Genomic DNA, 14,092 nt, shown 5'->3' on the forward strand with positions numbered 1-14,092 from the left:
CCACAAACTTACCAACCATTGGAAGTTAATGGCAAGAGCGGGCAGTTCGCCGCCAGTGGGAAACTCTGGGTCTTTAAAATATTTTTAGATGCTTATCGCATTCTAGGATCATCCCCTTCAGTAGAAGCCTCACTAAAACCTCTGCAACCTACAACGTAACATCTTTGGAGAGGCTTGTCCACATATTGTTTCTCCAGGCCAGATAAGACCAGAGTCTAACACACAGTATTTTACAAGAATTCCACAAAGAACAAATTAGCAATTATCTAGACAGACAAAAAGAAAAGAAAATCAAAAACTTCATCATTACTTCCCCAAACTCCCAATGAGATCAGTTAAAACAAGTTTTTTTTACTGTGCTTTATAGCCTTATATTAGATATTCGAAAGCTGCTCTTACATTGACATAACACAGTTAATGTTCTTTTTTAAATTTGTAGTCTCCGAAATCTGCCTTCATCAGTGCAGCCAAGAAAGCACAGCTTAGGACAAACCCTGTCAAAGTTCGATTTTCTGAAGAGGTTACAATCAACGGAAACAGTTCTGTGAGTACTTGCAGCATTGCTTATGACTTGAGAGGAGATGTTCTACCCAGCTACCACATTATCACCAACCAGTTTGATGAGAGCAGGGTGGTTGGCTGTTAGAATGATTGAAGGAATTCATGCTGTGTTCCTACTGCCTACACCACACTGTCAAAAAAGTGCCTTGCAAGCTACAAGATACAGGGGAGCTCACATAGGCTTGGTCCCAGGAGGATACTTTGAGCATCCATGGCCATTAGTTTGTAGTTTCTCTGCCCTTACTGGGAACTCCACCAACACCATTCATTAATAACCTCTCCAGGTCCCTGGTATCATCCTGAAATCTACCCCACGCTCATTGCTTTCAACTCCTGCCCACTGGGAATCAACAACAAACTAAGTCAGGAATGGAGAAGGATTTGGGGAGTCCATCAAACAATATAGTTCAAAGGCAAGATTTAAGAGTCTTAAGAAATCAATAGTTCAGTGTATATTTCAGCTTCTGCACATCAAAAAGTTTCCAGAGATAAAATGCATCCAATTCTCAACTTGGTCTAGCTGTAGCTTCTAACCTCAATTTCAGAAGATTTAGTTGGGGTGCCATGGTTGCTGTGACGCTAGTACAGCATGGGATGTTGCAGAGTTCAGAGTTCAAATTCAGCTCCGTCTGTGAGGTGCTTGTATATTTTCTCCGTGACTGCATGGCTTTCCTCTGGCTCCTCTGGTTTCCACCCACAGTCCAAAGACATACTGGTTAGTAGGTTAATAGCACTTACATCCACTGTGATGAAGTGCTTTGAGAGGCTGGTCGTGAAACATATCAACTACTGCCTGAGATCTGCTCTAATTTACCTACCATCACAACAGGTCATCAGCAGATGCCATTTCATTGGCTCTTCATTCAACCCTGGAACATCTGGATAGTGAAGGTACAAACATCAGGATACTCTTCATTGACTACAGCTCTGCATTCAATACTATCATCCCTCAAAACTAATCAATAAGCTTCAAGACCTAGGCCTCAATACTTCTTTGTGTACTGGATCCTCGATTTCCTCACTTGCAGATCCCAGTCAGTTCAGATTGGCAACAACATCTCCTCCACAATCTCCATCAGCACAGGTGCACCACAAGGCTGCGTGCCTAGCCCCCTGCTCTTCTCACTTTATACTTCTGACTGTGAGGCTAAGCTCAACTCCATTGCTCTATTTAAGTTTGCTGATGACACTGCTGTCATTGGCCAAATCAAAGGTGATGGTGAATCAGTATCAGTTGGAGGAAAATTGTATATCAGGCTGAGCGTTGCCACAACAACAACCTCTCACTCAATGTCAGCAAGATCGAGGAGCTGATTATTGACTTCAGGAGGAGGAAACCGGAGGTCCATGAGCCAGTCCTCATCGGGAGAATCCCAGGTAGACAGGGTCAGCAGTTTTAAATTCCTCAATGTTATCATTTCAGAGGAACTGCCCTAAGTGTCATTAGGGCATAGCACTGCCTCTAATTTCCTAGAAGTTTGTGAAGATTCAGTATGTCATTTAAAACTTTAACAGACTTCTATAGATGTGTGTGGAGAGTATATTGACTGGTTGCATTACAGCCTGGTATGGAAACACCAATGCCCTTGAATGGAAGACCCTGCTAGAGGTACTGGATATTGCCCAGTCCATCATGGGTAAAGCCCTCCTCACCATTGAGCACATCTACATGGAGCACTGTTGCAAGAAAGCAGCATCCATCATCAAGGACCCCCACCATCCAGGCCATGATTTCTTCTCGCTGCTGCGATAAGGAAGAAGGTACAGAAGTCATATGACCCACATCACCCAGGTTCAGGGACAGTTATTACCCCTCAACCTTTAAGCTCTTGAAACAAAGGGGATAACTTCACTCAATTTCACCCAACCCATCACTGAACTATTCCCTCAATCTATGGACTCACGTGCAATGAGTCTTCATTTCATGTTCTCAATATTTATTGCTTATTTATTATTATTATTATTTCTTGTTTTCCTTTTTTGTATTTGCACATTGTCCTTTACACATTGGTTGTGGGCAGTCTTTCATTAATTCTATTGTGTTTCTTCTATTTCCTGTCAATAGCTGTAATAAAATGGATCTCAGGGTTGTATATGTACTTTGATAATAAATTTACTTTGAACTTTCAACTTGAACTTTGGTCATTGTAAATTGTCCTGTGATTAGGCTGATGTTAAATAAGTAGGTTGCTGGGCAATGTGGTTCATTGGGCCAGAGTGCCTGTTCCACACCGTATTTCTAAATAAATAAATAAAGATCCCTGATAAGAGACCCACGTGCATGACCTTACTTGAAATTTTTGTACAAGGGTGAGGGAGTAATCTATAGCTAGAAGTAAATGGTCCTATTTAAAGTGGGGGAATATTCCCAGTCTTCCCCACCAAATCTCCAATTTAGGTCAACTGGCCACTTAACTTCCTATTTATGAGCCCTTGCCATGCACACTTGTCAATAGCATTTATCTGTGGTACCTCTGCATCTTTAGAAAATAAATTACTTTACTAATAAAGTACTTCCGTTTACTGCACAAATGTAAAAGATACCAGTAACTTTGTTTCTATAATTGTAAGGAACATTGCAAATTATCCAGGTGTAGTTACTGATATTTTAATAAGATAAAAAGTGGATGGGTTAAATGGTCAGTTAACTATTTAACTACTGATACAGATTGCATCTTCCTCACTCATTTCACTAGAGCACAAAATGTACCACTCAGCCACAAAAGGAGCTGTTTGGTCAAATATCAAAAAATTGGTCAGACGGGAATTTTAAACGAGGGTTGAAAGGTTTCAGGGGTGGTCAAACCAGAAACAAAGAACCTTGGCGGCAGCAGAAGATGCCACCAATAATAGAATAATTCTGATCATGTTGGAGAACGATGATCAGTTCAGTGGATGCATGGCTTGATGAAGTTAGAACTAAGATGGGGCAGTAATGAAGGGATTGAAAACACCAATAAAAATATTAAAATCTGGTATTTCTTATTCAGGAGCCAATTTAGGTCAGCAAGTGCAAGATTAATGGGTGAATTGGACTGGTGCAAGTTTGGACACAGGCAGCAGTGTTTTGGCTGACCTCAAGTTAACAAGAGTGCAGACAAGGGAAGAAGGGAAGTGAAGATGCACAGCCACCCTGAAATATTCAGGCCTAGAGATACAAGGGCATGGATGAGGGTTCCTGCAGCAGATGAGCTGAAGCAGAGATGGAGTCAGGTGAGGTTACAAAGACAGAAATAGCCACTTAATGATGCCACATTATGTGTTTGTAAGTTCATCGTCGGAAAAAAGTACAAAACCAATGTTGAGCCTCAAGCAATTGCCAGGGAAAGAAAGATTTTAACCTCACAATGTAGTTTTCTCTTTGTTTAGTTCTAAAAGGCGAGCAAGCAGCTTGATGATTTTAAGGTTGAGGGTGGATCAGGGATGGTCTTGAGGTGGAGTTGGGTGTTGCAGAGTATGTGGAAACTAACACCTTGATTTTTGGCTGCTTTGCCTTAGGGCAGCATGTAATTGAGAAATAGGAACAGAATAATTATTTGGAGGCCTGCAGAGTAATCTTGCAGGCGAGTGAAATGAAGCCATTGCACTTCACTCTTTGGTATTAAATAGCCTGATAAAAATTGAATAGGTACAATCCCATCAAGCTGGATGATGCAGAGAAGCTGAAAGGAAGACAGTGTCACAGATATGGAAGATGCAACAACATTTTAATAACTGAGAAATAAATATTGTGCAGAACCCAAATATCACTACATGGATTTTATTAACAGTAGGCAGCCTATTTATTAAATATTTCCTCCAAAAGATACCAACTCAAGTTGTGTAGTGCTTGCCCAGTTTTTTTAATTCATCATGGATTTTTAACTGGGTGTGGGATTAGAGCCAGAGCATTTGGGATCTGCAAATAAAAACAGCAGAAAAATTTTATTGGTTGCATGAGGGCACTAGAATAAAATTGACTTCATTTTGTCTCCATCAGGATCCTATGAAAGAGGAAACTCTAATGTTGATCTCAAACGTGCTGAATGTATATCTGGAAAACGGCCAGATGAAGTCGTTCACCTTTGATAGCAGAACAACTGTGAGGGTAAGATCATCTTAAATTTACAATCACCTCAATTAAAAAAAATAAAGAGCCATTTATATCTCATTTGGACAGTTAATTAGGTTAACTGGGTAAATATAATTTTTTAATTAATAGCAGAAAATATGTGCCCAGGGATTTGGTACGCAAATGTGCTCTCATCCCATATGTGGAGTGCTGCCTTCAGTGGTTTGGATTGGGTTACTCCATAGATAGCCTATGTTCATTAAAATAATTCAAGCAGGTGATTAGAGAACACCATTGTGAATTGCTCTGGTCCAGTCCCAGTATTTGCTTGTGAGAAACAGACCAAGTAACTCAGAGTCAGAAATATCATCAAGGTCCCTACAAGAGTACAACATGAAGGGCTCCACAATAAAACTCATCATAACTAATTTCACACACAAAATTGTGAATGAAATTTTGAGACTGAAACTAATGTCATAACATTGTTATGTGATGTGGTGTGAGAAAATGTTGTATTCTGCTTCTGAAATTCAATTCAATAAATACACCAGCACAAACAAGAGAAAATCTGCAGATGCTGGAAATCCAAGCAACACATACAAAATGCTAGAGGAACTCAGCAACCCAGGCAGCATCTATGGAAAAGAGTATAGTCAACATTTCGGGCCAAGACCCTTCATTAGTACTGGAGAAAAAAAGATGAGGAGTCACATATCAGCATTTGTATTCCTCAACTTGTGAATAGTCAACTGACAAATTTTTGCTATCACACTCTTGACTCCTCAGGATCAGTATCCTAACTTACAGTGATTTTCCACCAGGGTAAAAGTACACCAAACTCCACCGATAATGCAACACACACAAAATGCTGGAGGAACTCAGCAGGTCAGGCAGTGTGTGGCTTTGGATTTACAGCAATGGCAGATTTTCTCATGTTTGTGATTTCTCCCCACAATGCATATTGTACAGTAATTTCTCCCATACAATTTTGCAATGCTCAGCTTGTGGTCTAGCTGTTATCAGGATTCAGGAGAAGTTATTCTGTGAGCAGTTCAAAAAAGACTTCTAAACACCCCAGAGTTCTGAAGCTTGCAACTCCTCTAAGAAATCACAGAATGTTATAAGTTAATGCTAAGCTAGTCGTAATTAATAAAAATGAAAAAAAACACATCAGCCAGTCACTAAATTCTACTGCAGCGATAACGTGAACCATCCTTAACAACACAAACAAATGTTAGTGCTGAATCTATCATAAACAAGAGAAAATCTGCAGATGCTGGAATTCAAAGTAACACACACAAAATGCTGGAGGAACTCAGCAGGCCAGGCAGCATCTACGGAAAAGAGTACAGTTGACGTTCCAGGCCGAGACCCTTCAGTAGGACTCAGGATTCGTCAATCCTGATGAAACATCGACTGTTTACTCTTTTCCATAGATGCTGCCTGGCATGCTGAGTTCCTCCAGTATTTTGTGTGAATGGCTCAAGCTATCACTCCTGGAATTGTATCATAGGTTACAGAGGACAGGAATGTTATAAACAAGTGAATGTGAATGTGAAGTGAATGGAACAGGGTTGAGCTTCTGACTAGAAGATAAAAATCAACTGCATATGACCTTGAACTTCATAATGAATCAGGGAAAAAAACCAAGGCAGGTTTCAAGTAGCTAAAGATTATCTTATCTCTCACTTTGTCTCAGTGAGTGTAAACTTAAACCTTTCTTGGTCAATCACTCAGAGAATTCAAAGATCATAAACAGTAACCAAGGCAAGTACATGCGGTACCCCTTCAAGACTGGTGTTACTTGCAGCTGCTGTGGGCCAGTAGTTGAGGGAATGAACTATCGCAATGCTGCAACCTGCCTTGCCAGGATAATGTCCAGCTCGTTCAGAGTTGTGAGTTGCAATCGTCCATCAAGGTGGAGGGATGCTATCATACTCCTTGTGTACTTTGCAGATAGTGCATAGAATTTGGGATATCAAAAGTTGAGTCATACCCAGCTTCTGACTTTTTTAACTAAAAAAATTATTTTGCTAGTCCAGTTGAGTTTCTGGCCTGGTCAGCTGCTGCTGGTGACATTGAACATCAAGAGTACATGGTTAGACTCATTCTAGTATGAGGTCATCATTGTCTGATGTTTTTACGCGGCAAAGGGAATTTCCAATTCTCAGCCCATGCCTGATTGTTGCCTCAGTCTTCTTGCAGGCATCGGTAGACTGCTTTGTTTTCTGAACGGTATTGAACATTATGCAATCATCAGCAAATGTGCCCACTTTCCACCTTATGGTGCAATGAGGAACATTGACAAAACAACAGGGGCTTAAGGCACTGCCCTGAGGCACAGCTGCTATAATGTTCAAATGCTGTTTGCTCAACCACTATCAATCTCAACCATCCCCTCGTGCAAGATATGATTATAACTAAACAACATGACCAGTGATGTTTAATAATTGTTTCTCCCTTGTACACCCTGTAATAGAAGTTCTCAGGGTCTGACTTACACAGTGTTGTCTTTTGTAGGACGTGATTCTCACACTACAGGAAAGGTTGTCCCTCAGGTGCATAGAACACTTTGCACTTGTGCTGGAGGTGGGCAATGAAGGTCCAGAGAAGAAACTTCTTCTTCTACATGAAGCAGAGACTCTGATACAGGTTAGTATCAGCAGGAGCCAGTACCAAACTCACATTCATTCTCTAAGCTATTTGCTTTTGATTTTCTTTTCAAATTTTCCCTCTCTAGATAATGCAGTAGTGGTTTGTAATAAGTTAGGATCTCTGGATATAAACTTATTTAATCCTCTAATGCTTATGCACACTGCATATCTAGCTACTTCCAACACACGGTTGGATGATCATTAGGAACAGCAATTCTGAATATTTGCTATTGCCTGTAATCCACTAATCAAAAGATCGGTCACCACAGATCAAATTAATGATATGAGAAATGAAAAGATAGGTTACGCTAGAAGGCAAAATTTAACCTTAAGGAGCTCAGGTAGGAGATTAAATTGGTCCAAATAACATAGCACACAAAACCTGCTATTTTCCCATAGACATAGACTGCTCTTTCAAAGGAGGGCACCTGGGCTCGACCGTAAAGGTTTATTCAGCCCAAATGTAATTAACTGATATTCTAATTGGACCCCCATGTCTACCATCAGGCCAACCTGGAGATAAGAGAAGCAGCCTAGAAGGATAAATAACATTTTTCAACATCTTTGTGATTCTGCCCATGCCCCAACAGGGAAACCCTGTAGCTCTTAAACTCTGGGTTTACACCCCACCTTTCTGAAGGCCTTACAATCACTCACCTGAATGCCAAGGTTTAGTCTTATAAATCTACATAACTTCCTACTAGCCTGACCCAAGAACATTCGCAGGTTACAGGTGGATGGAGAAAAAATATACGTTCGTTTGCTTCAGCAATAACCTGCTCCTCATTGGAAAATTACCACCATTATACATTTCCTGTTCCAATACCAGCTCTCAATTTGAAAATAATTATGAAATTCATGGCATCTTTGTTCCAGTTTGTGCTGAATTTACATTTCTAGTCAGTGAAATTATAAGTAGCTTCATCATATGATACTCTTATACTTGATAGCAAGAGGAACTTTAACCAATCTGCCAGGGTTGGTTGGATGCCTGTCTGGCAGAAATGAAAGGCCAGTATGGGCCTCCTTGAATTATTGAATATTCTCCAGTCAGATTCCCTATTTTAAATGGGCATCCAAAAATTAACATAAATATCAATACACAGCTAAAGAGCATAAGCAGACTATAAAATATTGTGTGTGTGTGTGTGTGTGTGTGTGTGTGTGTGTGTGTGTGTGTGTGTGATATGTACAGTATATGAGCAATTGTTTTAAGTTACCATTTAATAATTGGGAAGATTCCCTTTTACATTACTATACAACTTTTCCTTAACAGATATGATGACTCAATGTGTTTATTCTATAAGAATCTGTTTTTAATGTCCAATGCTAGGTTGTGCAGCGCAGTCATTTTAACGCCATGAAATGCATCCTCAGAATCACCTTTTTTCCAAAGGACCCAGTTGACCTACTGAGGAGGGACCCAGTGGCATTTGACTACCTATATGCTCAGGTAAGAACAGTAGCAAAATGCCACTTTTGACAAAAGTCTGGGACGAGGGCATGAACAGAACTGAAGACCACAGAACATGCATAGAAACATTTTAAAAAGCCTAACTCTCCCATTCTGAGGCCAATGGCAATGACTCTTGAAACCTGATTATTTTCAGACAATGATCCTTGTGTTAACATAACACCCTCTCCTCTTCACCAGACTTCACAAACAGAACCTTCATGCTAACCTGCAACCTCCAAACTGGACCAAAACATTCCTCAGTTAAAACATGGCAGAGCTATCAAAGGAAAGGCTACTGTGTGGTTTTAATCTATTGTACACAATGCCCTGAGCATTGTCCATGTAAAATATTGCCGTGGGGTGGGAAAGGTGTCATAACACAAAATTCATCAACCCTGCATCTACACACCACCAGTTTAATGTTCACTTTGAGGCAAAATACATTTTCTAGGCCTGTGAACCCCTTATAATGAATATCTAAAACCTTCATCCTTTTATTGCTGTACTGCAAGAATTATAACTGATTAAACCCAATAACGTATGAAGCTGAAAATCCCAAATCTAACAAGACAGCCTCCAGCATGATAGGAGCACATTCCACCACTAACTTCGGTTACTCAGTTTCAGCCCGAGCAAAATGTAGACTCCACTGAAGACCTGTGCTTGCACTTTTAATTATGTTCTGGGCATCCATTGGAGATTTCTTCATGTACGAAACCAACAGCAGGCCTCAGGTCTCACTTGCACTGAACCAATGAGTCAAACTAATTTACAATGACCATTGAATATTGAGACACTGCTGAAGCCACAATAGATCTCATGAATGGCTGAGGTTAACCAATGACATAAAACCCTGGGAATGAAGACAGAAAGAGCATAACAACCAGGCAGGATCAGATTGGCAATCAGGAAAGGTATTACGCTCTAGGACGGCCACTTCCAAACATCCATAGCGCCTTGAGTGAAGACATTTCTAGTATCAGGCCAAATTGGCCAATCCCTTATTCTGAGGCTGTGATTGTGACCCTTAATTCTAGACATTCCAGCTGGAAAAGTAGTCCGTTTATCAAGCCTAATAAGAATTGTATTTTCTCAACTCTTTCTTGCTAATTTATGAGGTGATGAAATACTTTATTCTTTTATTCCTTAAAATATTAATATTTGATTCCCCTTTTTTCCATTGAATTTTAAATGTTTTTCTAAATCTCATGGCATTCTTTGTCATGCTCTTCTCTGCTGCCAGTACTTGTCTCTTGGCTTCAGTTTTAACATTTTGTTAGTCTCCCTCTCTGTGACTCAACAGTCTTTAGTGTGTTCTTATTTTTAGCAAAGTGTATATTTTCCTTGAATTTATTGAACCTCATATAGAATGTTTCCCCTTACTATTTTACATCACTTTTTCCCAATACTGTGCTTTTTTCCCTGCAATGTTCTTTTTTCAGTTTTACAATCTTTTCTCCTATACATTACACTGGACTTTGTCATGTTTATAGTCTTATTATATTAGATATAATTGCCTTGTAGTTTCCCTATTTTTCTTTCTGCCTGGTTCAATCTCTATTATGAGATCCAGTAGTGAATCATTGTGTGTTGGGCTGATTATATACCACTACTGCACGGATCACTAAGTATTAGTACCAGTCTGGATGCTCACAGCTATAGCCCACCATACTGTAGAAAAGATGTTCATGTGGGCTGTGCCCTGCAGTGCAGTGAGTCTAGCACTCCCAGAGCAAAGACTCATTCATGTGGAGAAACTGCATGGTTTGCTGCAGGGTGGAGTATGGCCAACCATGTGGCCACCCTTTGCTGAGCTGTGGGGCTCAGGGCTGGTCTTAGGAAAGTCTGCAGATGCAGGAAATCCAAAGCAATGCACACAAAATGCTGGAGGAACTCAGCAGGTTGGGCAGCATCTAAGGAAATGAATAGTTAGTCGAAGTTTCAGGCTGAGACCCTTCTTCATGACTGAAAAGGAAGGAGGAAGAAGAAAACAGTGGAGGTTGGAGAAAGAGGCTAGTTGAAAGGTGATAGGTGAAGCCAGGAGGATGGGAAAGGTCAAAGGCTGGAGAAGAATGTATCTGGTTGGAGAGAAGAGTGGAACAAATGAGAAAGGGAAGGAGGAGGGGAACCAGGGGAAAGTAATAAGCAGGTATATGTTGACAGATGCCTACAGTTTCATTGATCTTTAAATACTTGAAACAGCTACTGTCAATTACCGCTAATAACCTGTATTCACTATGCTAAACAAGATTTAGTCTTGAACTTCACATCTTAGCAGAGAGCAGTGCACTGCTTGTCCCAGCTCACTCAACACCAGCCCTTACTAACAGCTTGTCCACACTGAGCTGTTAGTGAATCATTGCTGCCAGAATGCCTGTTTCCTGACACCCAAGTTCCTGGTACAGCATAGTGCAGCAACAGAAGGGCAACAGCACTGTCGGTAACATATTTCTAAATATATGGTTTGATGATACAAAGTCCCCTGTAATTCTGATTCCATTCTGCTGTATCAGTATGCACTGATACATCATTCGGAATTCGGAATCATTCTGAAAGGTGCCCTGCACAAATGAATGGATCTCTGCTTTCTCATCTGCTTTGGTTCTTCTTTTCAACAGTTAATCTTGAAGTAATTAAAATTCCCCGTGATTATTGCAATATTGTTCTTTTTGTTCATTTTCTTAATGTGTTTGCATACTTCTTCCTCCTACTCCCTTTCTCAGTTAGCTGTAATGTAGACTGCCCTTTTTTATTACGTTTTACTAATTCTATTTTACTACTCAAATAAATGCAGCTACTCTATTTCATCTTTTCCCTTTTCAAGATTTCTTTTTTCACAATATTGGCGCAATTAATTTAAATGTCAGTGCTTACTTTTCTCTGCTAACCTCTCTGCAGTCCCTTAAAAAAATAGCTAAATCTGAACCACGCCATCAACAGACATCACAACTCGATACCACCTTGACTCAAACTTGCACATGGCTTACATCATTTCTTGGTTCTGTCTAATTTCCTGGCCTAATTTACATATTAGTATTTAATTATTTATGGTTTTATATTGCTATATTTATACTCTATTCTTGGTTGGGGCAACTGTGACGAAAATCAATTTCCCTCGGGATCAATAAAGTTATGGCTATGACTATTTAGCAGGAATATCTGTCTGATTCCACCTTTGTCATTTGTTCCAATGTTGACCTTGACAATTTGATTTTCTCCCTTTTTCAAATTCTACACTAGTTGTCTCTTATTCTTGCATCATTTCATGGCCTTTGTCCATAGTCTAAATGGATGGTATCAGTCTATCAAATTTTAGAATGCCCTATGATTACCACTTCTCATTTTACTTTGCTAAACACAACCCCATTAGATTTCGCATCCAGAATCCACCACCCACCTTCCCACAATCCAGGAGAGTCTTAGGAACCATATTTAGTTCCCATATTGGGTTAATAACTTTCCCATTCTAACACAAGTGTGACATCATCCATCTTATTCCAAACACTCTGCTACAAAACATTGCACAGAAATGTGCATGTAGGTAAATTCAATCATGTTCACTAGATCAATATCCCTTCCTCCTTAAGATGACATCATCCCATTAAAAAGCTGCACTTATCTGAGCTAATCAACTGCAAAGCAATAGCTTACAGACAAACTCAATCAATATTCCATCTTGTTATATAGTCATGACCAATGTATCAATAAAATTATGCATATTTTCTTTATCATAAGAGATAATCTCCCACAGCACTACATACTTCAATGAGGTCTGTTTTTACTCCAGAATTCGATTCTTAATTCCTGATCTTACTGTCAGTTAACTAATAACTTTAAGTGAGAATGTGGATACCTCTAATAAAATGAATTTACTCTTTTATGGACATGTGTCTCTTGGAAGGTTAAAAATTATGTTGCGTGATGTTTACACATGAATGTTTAATTTGTTGATCTGAGTTGTTTGCTATCTTAATAGATATATTAACACTTAAAATAAATAGGAATAGAATTTCTTTAAATACTGTTTACAGTCCAGTGTTTATATTTTTAGTTGACAAGAAATTGTAGGCTTGCATCTGTTTTTCTATGCAATACAACAATGTATATCTTCCCAATCTACTCTTTTAGAGTACAACTTAAATTAATTTTTACTGTGACCAGCATCTCTTGGCTGTCTCCGCACTTCCCCTCCCAGCCTAGTCCAACAAATCTTATTTCTTCAAGCTGAGATACAGCTTCATTTAGAATGCCATCTTAATATCCTTCTAACAAGAGGCAGTCTCCATGAGTAACGCTGGGCAAAGGCATCCAGATATTCAAGCATGCTCAAAAATGAAGAGGTAGAGATTAATTCTGTGCCAACATCAGCCCCAAACTGTTCAGCCTGGAGAGTTGCATATAAACACTGAATCTCACCAAGCAAATGGAAGTGAAAAAGGACTTGATTTATCACATAAACACAGGAATTCTGCAGATGCTGGAAATTCAAGCAACATACATCAAAGTTGCTGGTGAACGCAGCAGGCCAAGCAGCATCTGTAGGAAGAGGTGCATTCGACGTTTCAGGCCGAGACCCTGACAAAGGGTCCTACAGATGCTGCTTGGCCTGCTGCGTTCACCAGCAACTTTGATGTATGATTTATCACATGTCCTTTTGTCTATATTTGAAACAAGAGCACGAGGCAGTCTGGAGCTGAATGGTCTTGGCAAAATTAAACAAGTAGTGCAAAAACGGAAACAAAAGCACAGTGAGGTAATGCTCATGGTTTCAATGACTATTCAGAAATCAGATGGCAGAGGGTAAAAAGCTGTTCCTGAATCAGTGAATGTGTGTCTTCAGGCTCTGTACCTCCTTCCTGATGTTAACAATGAGAAGAGGACATGTCCTGGGTGGTGGGGGTCCTTAATGACAGATACTGCCTTTTTGAGGCACCACTCCTAGAAGGTGTCTTGTATATTACAGAGACTAGTGCCTATGATGGAGCTGACAAATGAAGCCAAAACATATCATCTGTGCAGCATAACTGACTGTCCACAGTTGTTGACGTTTCAGCATTGTCTGTACCATTTTCATGGTGAACTACTCCACAAACAAAGATGAAATTCTTAGAGCTGCCTTCTCTCTTCAATTACATAATTAATGCGGTCAGACTACCGAACTTAGATTTGATGTGTTGATTGTGGGATCCCTTAGCTGCCTGTTGCATCTTACTTTCTATGTATTGCATCTGATAGCATTTTAAATGTCCTGTGATAAAAGTTCACTAGGTGTTTTAAAGTAAATTAGGGTTATCCCTTGCTTCACTGTAATAGTAGAGAGAGAGAGAGATGCCAGGTCATAACATTATGGATTGTATTGTGTACATATCT

General features: G+C 39.7%; 1 protein-coding gene across 1 annotated transcript in view; it reads left to right on the plus strand.

Annotated features, from left to right (window-relative positions):
* Positions 1-14,092, plus strand: part of frmpd3 (FERM and PDZ domain containing 3) — a 474,907-nt gene that overhangs the window by 404,233 nt on the left and 56,582 nt on the right. Inside the window, exons 6-9 of the mRNA XM_063059815.1 lie at positions 440-544; positions 4,541-4,648; positions 7,133-7,264; positions 8,600-8,719. Of these exons, the coding sequence (XP_062915885.1) occupies positions 440-544; positions 4,541-4,648; positions 7,133-7,264; positions 8,600-8,719 (465 nt within the window). The remainder of the gene's footprint in view (positions 1-439; positions 545-4,540; positions 4,649-7,132; positions 7,265-8,599; positions 8,720-14,092) is intronic.

The sequence above is a fragment of the Mobula hypostoma genome, chromosome 10 (assembly GCF_963921235.1).
Source record: "Mobula hypostoma chromosome 10, sMobHyp1.1, whole genome shotgun sequence".
NCBI classification, from domain to species: Eukaryota; Metazoa; Chordata; class Chondrichthyes; order Myliobatiformes; family Myliobatidae; genus Mobula; species Mobula hypostoma.